The sequence below is a fragment of a genome, unplaced genomic scaffold (assembly GCF_019419815.1).
Source record: "Pyrus x bretschneideri cultivar Hongxiangsu unplaced genomic scaffold, Pyrus_bretschneideri_v1 Contig6, whole genome shotgun sequence".
Taxonomy (NCBI): Eukaryota; Viridiplantae; Streptophyta; class Magnoliopsida; order Rosales; family Rosaceae; genus Pyrus; species Pyrus x bretschneideri.
Window position 1 is genome coordinate 6,382,942 of NW_025999798.1, and position 13,936 is coordinate 6,396,877.

The 13,936-nt window shown below is 36.8% G+C and overlaps 1 protein-coding gene and 1 pseudogene across 1 annotated transcript; both read right to left on the minus strand.

The window, feature by feature from the left end:
* Positions 1-1,165: 1,165 nt before the first annotated feature.
* LOC125471315 lies at positions 1,166-2,155 on the minus strand (annotated as a pseudogene).
* A 1,394-nt stretch (positions 2,156-3,549) lies between these two features.
* Positions 3,550-6,319, minus strand: LOC125471314 (probable inactive serine/threonine-protein kinase fnkC). Its single transcript, XM_048571596.1, has 6 exons — positions 6,233-6,319; positions 6,023-6,152; positions 5,655-5,824; positions 5,228-5,519; positions 4,007-4,170; positions 3,550-3,937 (listed from the first exon to the last, which is right to left on the minus strand). Exons 1-6 carry the CDS (start codon positions 6,258-6,260, stop codon positions 3,783-3,785), a joined length of 939 nt encoding a protein of 312 aa, XP_048427553.1. The 5' UTR covers positions 6,261-6,319; the 3' UTR covers positions 3,550-3,782.
* Positions 6,320-13,936: the final 7,617 nt, after the last annotated feature.

Below are 13,936 nucleotides of genomic sequence, written 5' to 3' on the forward strand. Positions count from 1 at the left end.
GGTAGGTTTACCAAGTTGATGAAAGCATTTGGATATATGTAGAGTAATTGTGACCACACGTTGTTCTTGAAACATTGGAATGGGAAGCTCATAACACTCATTGTATATGTGGATGATATGATAGTTACTGATAACAACCCTGATGAGCGTGCAACATTGTAGAAGTATTTAGCTACAGAATTCAAGATTAAGGATCTGGGGCCTCTAAAATATTTTCTTGGGATTGAGATGTCGAGGTGTGAGTCAGGAATTTTTCTATCAAAGAGAAAATATATTATTGATCTTTAAAGAAACCAGTATGTTTGCATGCAAACCTGTGACTGCTCCGATGGTAGAAGGAATGAAGCTAAGTATTGATCTTAACTATACCAGTTGATAAGGGAAGATATCAAAGACTAGTGGGAAGATTAATGTATTTGGCACACACTAGGCCAAATCTTGCACATGCCTTAAGTGTAGTTAGTCAGTACATGCATGATCCAGGAGAACAATATATGAGTGTCGTTATGAGGATATTGAGTTATTTGAAAGGAAGTTCGGGAAAAGGTATTTTGTTCAAGAAGAATGGTCATTTCAGAATTGAAGGTTATATGGATGCTGACTAGGCTGGTTCAACGGATGATAGGCGCTCTACATTTGGTTATTTTACCTTTGTTGGTGGAAATCTGGTCACGTGGAGAAGCAAGAAGCAAAATGTAATAGCAAGGTCAAGTGCGGAATCGGAATATAGAAGCATGGTGCTTGGTATTTGTGAGATTTTATGGCTTAAGTTTCTATTACAAGATTTGGGTGTTAAACAGAGTCAGCCGATGAGATTGTTTTGTGACAATAAGGCTGCTCATGATATTGCTCACAATCCGGTGCAACATGATAGAACCAAGCATGTAGAGGTTGACAGGTTCTTTATTAAAGAAAAGATAGAAGGGAAAATAATTGAAATCCCTCCAATCAGAACGGAAGATCAAGTAGCAGACATTCTCACCAAAGCAGTCTCAAGTGAAAAGTTTTCTAAGTTTGCAGACAAGTTGGGCATGTGTAATATATATGCACCAACTTGAAGGAGAGTGTTGACTTGTATATAATTTCCTACAATTTAGGATTCCTTAGTTAGGGTGATTCCTTGTAATATGGGATTGTAATTATTGTATTTATCCTTTCCCTTTTATGTCAGCTCTAGGATTGTATTTTATACCTCACATTGGGAATAAAAAATACAATTTCAACGCATTCTCTTCTAAAACCACCCTTAATTTAAAAGTTTGTAACTTTTTCAAATCCTTATTTCGTCATCTGATTAAGTAGCAATAGGATGAGGCAAATCTTTACCTTTACCAAACTGATGCCTGGCATGCACCTGGTCTAGGAGGCGTAGGCTAAACTCTACATATATTTTCCAGCCACGAGGAAGAGATTTCGGATCAGCTAATGCCAGATAAAGAGCCAGATGGGTACCAACTCCATTGCCTTTTCCCTTGGGATAGAGCTGTATCTTCCTGCAAAACAACCAACACATTTACAAATTTTTACTTGACTGTGCTTAAGTTTCCGATATCTTCGATATAAATTTCTTATACAGGGAGCGAATTCTAACAAGTTTAGGATTACATACCATTTTTGGTCTCCGGCAGTGAATACTTTTGAGTCATAGGATTCGCCGTCTAGCTTAGAGAAGTTGTCAATCCCTCAATTCTTGTACATAATAGGATCCTTCACCATTGATAGACACTCTCCTTTGCCAGTGCTGCTCTCTTTAGAAACAAAGACCTCCGCTCCGAGCACACAGGTGTCATCAATCAGTAATCCATTGGAAGCTTCAGTGAAAACACCATGGGCGACAAATAGATCGAACCCCCATTCGAGTTTCAACCCATGAAAGCGCATTTCCTTTTGTTCCAAGCAATGCACATGGAAAGCATATAAGAAAATGAGACGATGCTTCGCAAATATGAGAACTATATGCTTGTTTATATTTTGAATTGAATGAAAGAAATAGTACCTTCAAAAACAAGGTAGTTTCTGTTGTTCTGATCGAGCAAAAACAACCTGAAAACAGCATACACTTCCGAAGAAATCTGGGGAGCGTTTGATCCTGACATTACCAAGTAAAGAGAGGTGTGGTCTGTCACATTCCTGTTCTTGTTTCCATTGGATAGAAAACAAGTTTCCTGCAGCAAAACGACAAATTATAGTACTCTAGATTAAGCGGCTCGAAAATAAGAAGAAAATACTAGCAATTATTGCAAAGCTTACGAAAAAAGAAATAGTAAGAATTTGTTCCTAGAAATTGAGAGAAAGGATTGTACCATTTGTATCCTCCAGCTTCAAAGTTCCCGGATTTATATTTCTCCAGTGTGTTTTTGGTGAGCAATGAAACTGACTGGATTTTTACCGTGTAATGAGTTGGTGGTGCATCCCAAATTGTTCTCAAAATCACTGAAATAAAAATTTGTACATTAGTTACTGCTTTCAACTCCAACACACTGAAGCAAGCAGATAGAGCATCTTACCATTTTGGTCATTGAAGTTGAGACTGGTCATGTCGATAAACTTAATTTTCCAATGATTCAATTACAAACAATTCAACTGCTTTTCAGTTGCAGAATAAATTTCCCGCTTTTAGTAAGGAAAAATTAACGGTGTTATTCCTAACTTGAAACCTTTTAAAGATTGAACTGTTATGCTTTGCTTCAAAAGGGTTGCCTTTGTTTCATTGAAAAGGTATCCATCACCTGCTTGTGGGTGCTTCCAAACACATATTCTGCAATTTTAGTTCTTACTAAAAGGACAATGTCTACGGTTTAGCATTGTCAAACAAGTTAAGATCAGACTAGCCAAACAAAGTTTTTAGCTAAACACAAGCGATGCTACTTGAAATTTACTCGTCAAGACTCGACATATTTCTCACACGACAAATTTTTGAAGAACATAGGTCCTGTCAAAATGCACTTCAGTCACAAGTCATTTGGTGGGAAAGGACTGCAGCTCTAGGGTCTGTAGAACGCCACTTTTAGTAAAACCATATCAAGGACGCATATCTTCATTCGTATTCGTAAGACGATTAACATCATTTTAACAATATCCGAATCCTAATACAAGCTGACTATAGTGCTTCCGCAATCCCATGGACGGTGACCTCTGCCTCCACTATGCAAGTATCCTTCACCACCAGAAACCCCTTGCTTGCCTGATTGAAAGTGTCCAGTTTAAGGAACGTAGACCAACCCCAATCCGGAATAAAGGCACTAAACTAGTGATCATCTACACAGAAGAAATAAACCCACATGTTATATGGCATTATATACAATTAAACGCTCAGCGTACTAGGCCGATCTTTTACCTCCTTTAAACTGATGCATGCGTTCTTGATCATTGATAGACACTCTCCATTACCTGTTCTTCTTTCTTTACCAACAAAGACCGTCCTCTCAAAACACACAGTGATCATCTACAAAGGTTGCCCATTTATTAGTCTTAACTGACCTCACACGACGAGGTGAAATGTTAAAAAATGTGCATGCCAAGGGCTCAATATGTTTAACGATAACATGCTTAAAAAGAAGAAAAGCGGCCTTCCAATTCGCAAAAGTCACAAAATTCAGCCAAAATTAATTAAAAACATCAAAATACCCTTCAATCAGAAGTCATTTGGTGAACAAGGATTTTAGCACTACGGTATTCCCACATCTAAACAGTGCTTTTACAACATCATGAACAGTGACAAGGCCTTTAGTCCTTTGAATCGTAACATTTTTTTGGCAACAGCCAAAACATACGACTGCCAACTACAGTGCAGTTACAATTCCATGAACAGTGACCTCTGCTTCCACTATGCAAGTATCCTTCACCAAAAACCCATTGCCTGCCTGATTCAAAGTGTCCAGCGAAATGAACTTAGGCCAGCCCCAAGTCAGATTTGAGGTACAGAACCAGCTGTTACCTACACAAAATACACGCCGATGTTATGAAGGATGCATGCAATAAAACACTGAAATAGGACAATCTTTACCTATTATGCTCTCTTGTCTTGCATGCATTTGATCTACAATGCTTAGGGAAAACATTGCAAATACTTTGGAACCAGCACCTTTTTTCGGATCATCCAATTCCAAGTAAAGAGATATGTGAGTACCCTTTCCAAGGTCATTTCCCTTGGGATAGAGATTTATCTTCCTGCAACATTAGGAAGGATACGATGATTTTTTTATTACATGTCTTTCGTTATTTGGGATGGGATCCAGTTCACCTCACATCTTTGGGATTGAATTAAAAGAGCAAACTCCTACATGGGAAGCTAAATTTCAGCTAGTTTTACAGTGATCCCCTTCTTTTCATGTATTTTTGTTATGAGGGGTTAGGTTTATGTCCCTCCTGACTAGGTGTAACTTCTTTTTTCGTTATTAATAAAATTCCCCTCGTACAGTCGAGGTTTTCCAAAAAAAATTAGAAAAAATAAAAATCAAGTTTTACACTGATCGACCACATCTAGTGCGAAAGTTATGTAGTTAAAATAGCATATATAGTTTGAAACTCAAAGTTCATCCTTTCGTTTATCATTGCAGGTAAAACAAGATGAGTGACAAGAGATTATACGGTGGATTAGGGCCTGTTTGGTATTCTATTTGAAATTTTTTATCATTTATCAAAACATTTCTTGAAAACAATTTTCTTTAAGACTCAAAAACTTGATTGGTTTTCGATTTAAAATTTTTAAATATTACGACTTAAACTAGACAAAGATCTAAAAGGAAGGGATCGCACGAGAGGGAGAAAGATGAGAGAGGAGGAAAAAATGTAAGAGATGATTGAACAAAAGAGAAAGAAGAGAGAGGATCAAACGAGATAGAGAGGAAGAGGAGTGAGAGAAATAACTGAGAGAATGAACAGAGCGGATTAGAGAAGAGATGAAAAAGGTTAAAAAAAAAAGGTGAGAGAAAGAAGAAGAGAGAAAGAGATAGATTTGGAGTGAGAGGGGAGGAGGGAGAGAAAAGAAAGGAGTGAGTTTAAGTTTAAAAACTCACTTTTTATGTTTTTAGAGAATAGACTATTTTTGAGTTAGTTTTGAGTTTAGTTTCTTAAAATAGTTATACCAAACAAGTTTTTAAGACATAAAACTTAAAAATTGTTTTTGAGTTTAAAAAGTTGGATTCAAGTAGAGTACCAAATAGATCCTTAAAAATTTAAAATTCTCTTATCAAGGGTATTAATATAAAGGGCCTAGCAGAGATACCATTTCCGTTCTCCAACAGTGAATGGTTCTGATTTGCAGCACTCAGTACCTAACTTCGAAAAGTTCTCAACCTTCCAAACATGCTTGCACTTAACAGCATCGTTGATCTTCGAGATTGACTCTCCTTTGCCAGCTCTTCTTTCTTTACAAACAAAGACCTCAGCTCCAATCACACAATTATCATCAATGACATATCCGTTGGAAGGATTGGTAAATGATGTAAGAGTGATAAGCTTATCAAATCCCGAATAACGCATCATCGCATGGAAACATTTTTCCTTTTTATTGGCATCTATGGAATACACAAGGTAACAAATAATGATCAGAAAATGAGCAGCGAGCATTGCAATTTTCAAACAAGAAAAATTTCCGGTCTATGAATATGAACACTTGATGAGAATTAACTTTTGAAGTAGGTAATATGTACCTTGAAGAACCAGGAACATGCCTTTATTATGATCAAGCAAAAAGAACCTGAAATCAATATATACTTCATATCCAGTCTGAAGTGAATCAGCTCCAACCATTTCCAAGTAAACAGAGATGTGGTCTTCCACATTTTTCTTCTTGTTTCCATTCGGGTAGAGCACTAGTTTCCTGAGAGCAAACATACAGTATGGCTAACATTTTATTTTTACCAGTTTACATGCACAGCACAAGATATACGAAACACATTATTGCATTACAAAAAAGAAAATGTCATAGAACTAATGTAAGATAGTGAGAGACAAACATAAGCTCGGAGAAGATGATATTAAACTCAAACTTTAGCAGATGATATAATGAGGGATTTACCATTTGTATCCTCCAGCTTCAAATTCTCCCGACTCATATTCGTCCGCTGAAGTTTTGGTTAGCACTGAAAACGACAGGATTTTTAGAGCATAATGAGTTGGAGGTGAATCTGAAAATGATGTCGAAAACCCTGAAACAAAAAATAGTGTTAATGCAAGCACATATTGTTTAGACTAAAACCGGTAACATAAAGCAGATAAAGTATTTAACCATTTTGTTGGAAGAGATAACAAGCCATGGCAATAAAATTGAAATTGGTTAACAAACTGTTAAGGCTAAACAATTATCTTTTGCGTCAAGAGGGGCTTACCTATATATAATGTCATTAGATAAGGAATTCAATGTGAGATTTTTCAGTGTGTCCGGAACACAGGGTGGTACGCCACATGTCATAATGCACTTGAAAAAAAAAGACAAAAAAAAAAAAAAAAACTTTCCACCAATTGTATATTGACATGTAGCGTATCATCCCGTGTTCCAGGCAAATTGAAAAATCTTTATATGCAACAAGCTTCCTGCACATTGGACGAAATATGTCTTTTCATCTCTGTACTGTACTAAGTTTAATAAACTCAGTGTGCAATCTCTTTATTTTCCAATTCATTAAAAAAAAAAAATTAATGAAAAGGGTTTGAAAATTGAGTTTTAACGATAAGGGCAAAATAAAGGGTAAAGTGAATAATACCTAGATTGACTTTTTAGTGTAAAAATATGGTTTTTTGTTAAAGTGAACAATACCGAGAGTTTTGTGTTAAAATTCCCTAATAAAAAAAGCAACTATTCAATGGCTTCATACATTGTGCCATTGTGGATACCGTTGATTTGGTAAAATTTGAAAGTGAAAAGATTGTATAAATGAATACGCGTACACTTTAATCTTCAAACCATACAAAGGTCTTTCTTCAAGTTCCCACACAAATCAGTTCTTCTTCCCAAGCACAATGAGGCAATATTCATGTCCATTAAAATGAAAATTTGAAACTCTGAATTATCTACACGGCTTGAACCCAAGGCACTGAACTAGTTATAATCTAGGCACTGCTTTACGATGATAGAAGAATACGAAAAGGTTCTCAGTTACAGCTGTTGCGATAATAGATTTAGGCACAGCTTTGCAGCTCTATTGAGAAATATTGGAAGCCAATTTCAACTTTTTCTTTTTTGCTTTAACTTTTTACTTTTGCTTTGCTGTCAACTTTTTCTTTTTATTTTTCTTCTTTTTTCTTTCATTCATACTTCTCACTTTAATGAAGGGGTCCACACACCCTTTTTTACTTCTCTCACATCTTTTTAATTTTCAGCCGTCGAATCAGATGAATTGAAAAAGATCAAGAGACAAAAATTAAAAAGGGGTGTGAGAATAGCACGCCCCTTAATGAAAAGGTAGGAGAACTTAATACCTAAGTTCAGATATTATTAAAGTTGTCACGCTCGTATCCCAAGATATGACAAAAAATAGTTCAACAGCATAGGATCTTCTCGTTTTACCTTGCTGCTGCATCTAACCTTAGGGTTAGATTGCCTACATATCCTGTGAATAGATCAAGCCAATTGTAGTTCATCATTTTGTTAAGCTCTAAAAATCTTTTATTTGTAATGACTTCCAAAAACTCTCACAGCATTATCTAGCATGAAAACATAGAGTTCCAAATAACACACAATTTTACAATCAACGACAAATAACATTTCAATATCATTCAAGTCGTGCATGATTTTCGCCTATGTGTTCGTGCAATCGAGCTCTATTCGAAAATACTAATAGTGACCCCGAAGGCACTACAGATTTTTAACAACTAATTATGAGAAGTTGAACTTTGTAACTCTAAAATTAATGAACATTAAATTGAATTTCTGGAAATGCAAAATATGAAGTATTTGAGTAGTCAAACACGGGGATAGGATTTCACATGCTCCCCCATAAAGAAATTTCATCCTTGAAATTTTCAATACCTTTCACACTTCAAACTGTTCCTAGAATTATTTAACATCAAGTACGATAATACATGTCATTATATGCTTGGATCCCGAGACATGACCAAAAACAAACCAATAGTTCAATTGTGTATGAACTTTTCATTTATTTTGTGGCTATGCCTAACCTTAAGGTTAGAATGCCTACTTGCCCTGTGAAGGGATCAAGCTAATCGTACTTTGCTGGAGTTTGAATGTGGACGAAAATCGGTGAAAACTATCATTGAAGCCAAGGGTGGCCAAAATAGTCATCGCTTCGCCACAGTCGCTTTGATTGCTAGTCTGATGTTTAGGTTTTGTAGCCCAGACCCAAGTGAGTGTCTTGGTGGTGGGTGATGTATGGGTGGTCGAAGATGGAAGATCATCGGTCGGGAAGCTTGAGAAAAAATGACGACGTCAAACTGCCACGAACTGAAACCAAACAAAACAAAAGTTGGTGGATTGTGATCGTGAAAGGGAGACGAACATAATAGTGGTGGTAGCGACAATTTTGGTCGTCGGATCTATCGGAAACAGTGCCTGAAAAGCTGCCCAGTGACCGGGTCATATGAAACCCTATCCTTATTTTTTTTACGTATTTTGTAATTTTATCGAACACATGAAATTACCAAATTACCCTTTAAGCATGAACGTTGACTTTACGTTTCAAACCGTCAAACATTTTTCGGATATTTCACATTTCTTCTTTAGTGGCCTTAAATTGTGAGTCAATGAGACCTACTTTGGATCCTTGTCCCTTGTTTATTGCCCTTTGGCAAAAACAATTTGTTTCTTATCAACAGAGTTCCGACTCCCTGGACTTTCAAATCATGTCTCATGTCATCCAACACTTGCTCCTTCAAACTCGCACATTACTAATCAAACTCTTGGGCTTCTTACTCGAAATCTACTGATACAGGTTTGACTTAGAAGTGAGCCGACAATACTCAACGTGGATCGGGCACAAAAGTAAAGCCAATTTCTCGAAGAGAAAACAATAGTGGGACATGGATAGCTCGGAGGGAGGTAAGATGTCCATAGGATTTCTGACTAATAGCATCAGCTATGACATTTGCTTGACCAAGATGATACTCAAAAGTGCAATCAAAATCACTGATGAGTTCCATCCACCTCTTTTATCTCAAGCTCAACCCTCTTCTAGGTGAAAACACACTACCACTTATTTGGTCAGAAATGATGCAACACTTCTTGCTATAGAGAAAACGTCACCGGATTTTATAGCAAGGGAAATTGTTACCAGCTCTAGGTCATGAATGAGATAATTCTTTCTGTGAGGTTAGAGATGTCCAAGAGTATAGGCGATGACCTTCTCATGCTAGATCAGAAAATAACCCCAAACGTGAGAAGGATGCGAAACATGAGACTTTAAAACTCACCACCAACATCAAGAAAAGCATTGACGGGAGCATAAGCAAGATAATGTTCCAAAGTCCACAAAGTTCCGTTCCCAGCTTTCATCCCACATAAATTTCTACAAAGAAATGGTGTCATTAGGTTTTCAAGTAAAACGGTAACCATTGGCTCAAGGTCGTAGATATGATGGTTCACTTTATGCGGTTCCAACCATCAAGAGGCACACGCGTTACTTGGTCATGCTGCATCAGCGTACATGCAAACATTCAATAAAACATCACCGTAGAATTTGAAATTTATCGATGTCATCAAACAGTGGAAGAACAATGATCAAGTGAGACAATACTTCAGTTGTCAAAAACTTCGTTCACCTTCAACATCTCAAACAAAACTGACTTGTTTCTTAGCCAAAAAGGAAATAGTGCTATACTCAAAGAATCGTTAAAAACTACCGATAAAATTTGACAAGACCAAAGATATTTCGTAACATAAAACTCCGTTATGACTCCAAATTTGAATCCATTCATGCCCATGCGTTCATGGTGATGAGTACAATAAGAATAAACTAAGAAAATTAGTCATACACATTACGTTGAGATGGTCAATGAAAGTCAACGTTTATGCCTCAAGGGCAATTTGGTAATTTCATACGTTTGATACAATAAAATACGACAAATTTAGGACAGTGTATCACAGGTCGAACGTGGGTAAAGGGAGCCATTTTTATATAGCATTCCAAATGATGAAACTGCCTTTACCTTTGCTTGCTTATTTTTCCTTCATTACAACTTCGATTCATGCACAATTTTCGTCCACACGTTCGTGGATCGAGCTCTATTCGAAAGTTTTAAGAGTGACCCAAAAGGTCTACGGATTTTTAATGACTAATTACAAAAAACCAAGCTTTGTAACTCTAAAATTAACAAAAATTAAATCAAATTCCCAAAAATACAAAATACAAGAAATTTGGATAGTGAAATCCAGGGACCAGGACGAGATTTCACACTTCTCTTCAACTATGGAAGGCAGTCAAGGAGATGTATGGAAACCAAAATACTTTTGCTCGAGTCTTCCAACTCAAGAGGATATTGCTGCACTTCAACAGGAAAGTAAGTTTTGCTCTGCTTAAAAGGGCTAAAGAAGATAAGATCTTGCAGTTATTGGCTAGTCTAAACTCAGACTAAGAAGATCTTCACATTGATATTGTCGCGCCCCAATCCCGACATACATCCAGAATTGACACGTGACGTAACCAAAAATCCGTATCCATCAAACACTGCCTCCGGAATATGGGCAAAGCACAACTCAATAATCGAATCGCATAGAAATTTTTCGTATGCCTTATGGCTGCATCTAACCTCCCCGTTAGATTGCCTACGTACCTTAAGCAGGGATCAAGCCATTCATAGTTCGTCATGCACAATAATTGACATATATCACAGTCTGATTAAGTCGAAAGGCATAACATTTCTCAATCAATCAATAGAACTTGACAAGCATGAAATTACTCGACTCAGGGTTACATAACAAACCCATCTGAAAATCATGATTTCCCCTCCATCTATATATAGGTCATTATGTCGCAACATGAAACTGCAATTCACAACATATATCATTTCAAAGAACCAACGAAGCACAATACCATTCTCTAGCCATATTTATCAACTAGTCTAATCATAACAATAACAATGTTATCCAACATAACAATCCCACATGACGATTAACATTTCCACTTCATCCATCACATAAATCATCAGGTTTCCCACATAAAATCGCATTTCATAGCGTGTAACATATTTAAGAATTAACAAAGTACATATTATTCTGTAGAAATATTAATCAACTAACATACTCATAATAACCACACTCCTATCCAACGTCATTCCACAATCCCGTCAATTGATAATGCCAAAAATCACATCATCAATAACACATACAACACGTCAAAACATGTGGGCTAGAGCAACACAATTCGGTTGAAGACTACATCTTTGGAAAAGGGGATTTTGGACCACCTAACGGACCAAGGCACCAAAGGGGATTCCATACCATCACTCAACGGAATCCAAGCAGAACTCAGTTCCAGACCACCTAACAGAATGGAACGGAAGTCCAAGAAGCATAACAATGGCTCAAAGGAACAAGACATGATTCAAGTTACTCAATTCACGAAAACTCAATGAAACGAAGCAATATCGAGCACAAATCCACATCATAATGGGTTATCGGTCAATTACTAGACCTCACATCTCCCAAGCAATTCAATATGCATTTCAATCACATGTCACAACCATTTCCAATACACAAGTCAAATCACATTTCACTTCATCATACCAATCACTATGCTTCCAACATTATATCTCAATACATAGCTTGTAACATATCAAGGAATCACGAAGCACAATATTAATATTTAATTACGTTAATCAATCAGTGAGATAACATATCATTTCACAAATTTAATTAAAGAACTCTACATAATTCCCAACTTGGGTTATGAATAATAACATGGTAATTCTAATTTATTTTCACAATATATATTGTGGGTAATTCCCATCTACTCGAATTTAGGATTCTAAGATCACCTTACAGAATGAACAAGAGCAAGGATTCTAGACCACTCAACGAAATCTAACAATATTGGGTTCCGGACCACTCAACGGAACCAAAATATCAAGCGGTTTCTCATAATCTACCCAGACCTGTCAAATGTAAAGTCAATGCCAATATTATGGAATTGGTGCACTGGCAAATCAGGCACTCAAATAAGCTGAGAGGCTCGGGTGAGGGACAATAAAATAAGCATGTGATACAATAATAAAACCAGCCATCAATCACAATTTATAAACCTTGAATATAAATCTTTCATAAAAAATCAATACCAAACTTTTGAAAACTCCGAGGGAGTCACCCAGACATCCAAAAGTTCATTTCAAACAATCATAACATCTCACACCCATATTCACATACACACAATGAAAGTAGAATTAGGGCGACACGGTTCATCCTAAGCCTACACCTTTGCGACTATCTCAAACTAAACTCAATGAACTAAGGTGGATACAATCCCGGACCATCACTCAACGGGATCGCGGAGTAAGAGGGATTCCGGACCATCACTCAACGGAACTCAAACCAAGATACGATTCTGGACCATCACTCAACAGAGTCGCAGAGTAGAGTAGGAAGGATTCTGGACCATCACTCAATGGAATCCAAACCAGGATACGATTCCGGACCATCACTCAATGGAATCGCGGAGTACATTGCATAACCACCAATCAATGAAGCAACACATGAATCAAGTTACTTAAGTTATAAAGGCTCAACGAAACAAGAAATGAAATAATGAAACGAGCATTGACACATGTTTCGAAGCAACAAACCCCATGACAATGGGTTAACGGTCCACCACTAGCCCTCACCTTCATCAAATCAAGCCAATCATACAAAACAAAACATATTTCCAATATGAACGTCAAATCCCACTTCATATAACTACATCATTGGCTAAATATAAAAATTAACAATTTATAGGAAAAATGATAATAAAACCATTTCATATTCACATATTTTAAAGTCACTCACATTTCATCATAACATACCATCTATGTAAATCAACCACCTTTCGAATATGCACATCAAATCACATATCACGATCATCATCAGTATACAAGCCAAATCATGTTTAGTAAACATAGGTCTATGACTATATATATATATATAATCACATTTCAATAGAATCACATTATAAAACCAAGTCAAATTCACAGATGATACCAACATAAGAAATCAAGGTAATAAACATATTACATATGTTCAAGTCACTCTCTAACCAATGTAGGCCCACTAGACTTCACTTAAGTCTCCCATAGTACTAATTTTATTATTTAGAACGATCAGAAACATGTTGACCACAATTCAACTCTCGGTCAACGTCGGGGTCCACAACGATCCGCAAATCAGATTTATGATCCATAACTTCCCAAAGTCCACATTATGCTTCGAGAATAATATACTAAAGTTTCATTATGATCCAACGGTCGGATTGTCGTCAATCACACAAACAAGTGGCGGTCCAAATTGATCACCACACCAAACATTTGAATCTTTGGAAACCAAGTTAGACATAGATTCACAGGGTCACTAGAAGGTATTTGAAACCTAGACAACACTCGTGAACGATCCCACGCACCGCCACACGCGGTGGAAGTCAAGATGGAGGGTTTAGAAACCCCGAATTTTCAACATTAACTAGATGAGCTCAAATTTACGTGGTAGCTAGAGCTCAACAAGGGAAACATTTTTCACAACTAGGCTGATGATAAATTCTAACCGGAAACTGTTCAAATTCACTGGAGAAAACCGGATTTCTAGGGTTCTAAACACCCAACTCTAAAATGAATACGAAAGCACAAACTAAGCATACCAACTCAAAGATTATGAAGAGTAGATGAAGTTTCATATCTCATTTGAAAGAAATCGTTGCCGGAATCACCAGAAAAATGATAAAACCGCCGGAAAACTCGTGGACTTTGCGACCTCGTACTGCAAAGATGAAAAAGAAATGGGGAAATCTAACAACACAGT

Coding starts and splice junctions, on each gene's coding strand:
- LOC125471314 (XM_048571596.1), bottom strand. CDS start 6,260: ATGGCTTGTTATCTCTTCCAACAAAATG. Junction 6,153..6,232: donor TTATCTCTTCCAACAAAATG/GTTAAATACTTT, acceptor TTTTTGTTTCAG/GGTTTTCGACATCATTTTCA. Junction 3,938..4,006: donor AAGACAAGAGAGCATAATAG/GTAAAGATTGTC, acceptor TATTTTGTGTAG/GTAACAGCTGGTTCTGTACC.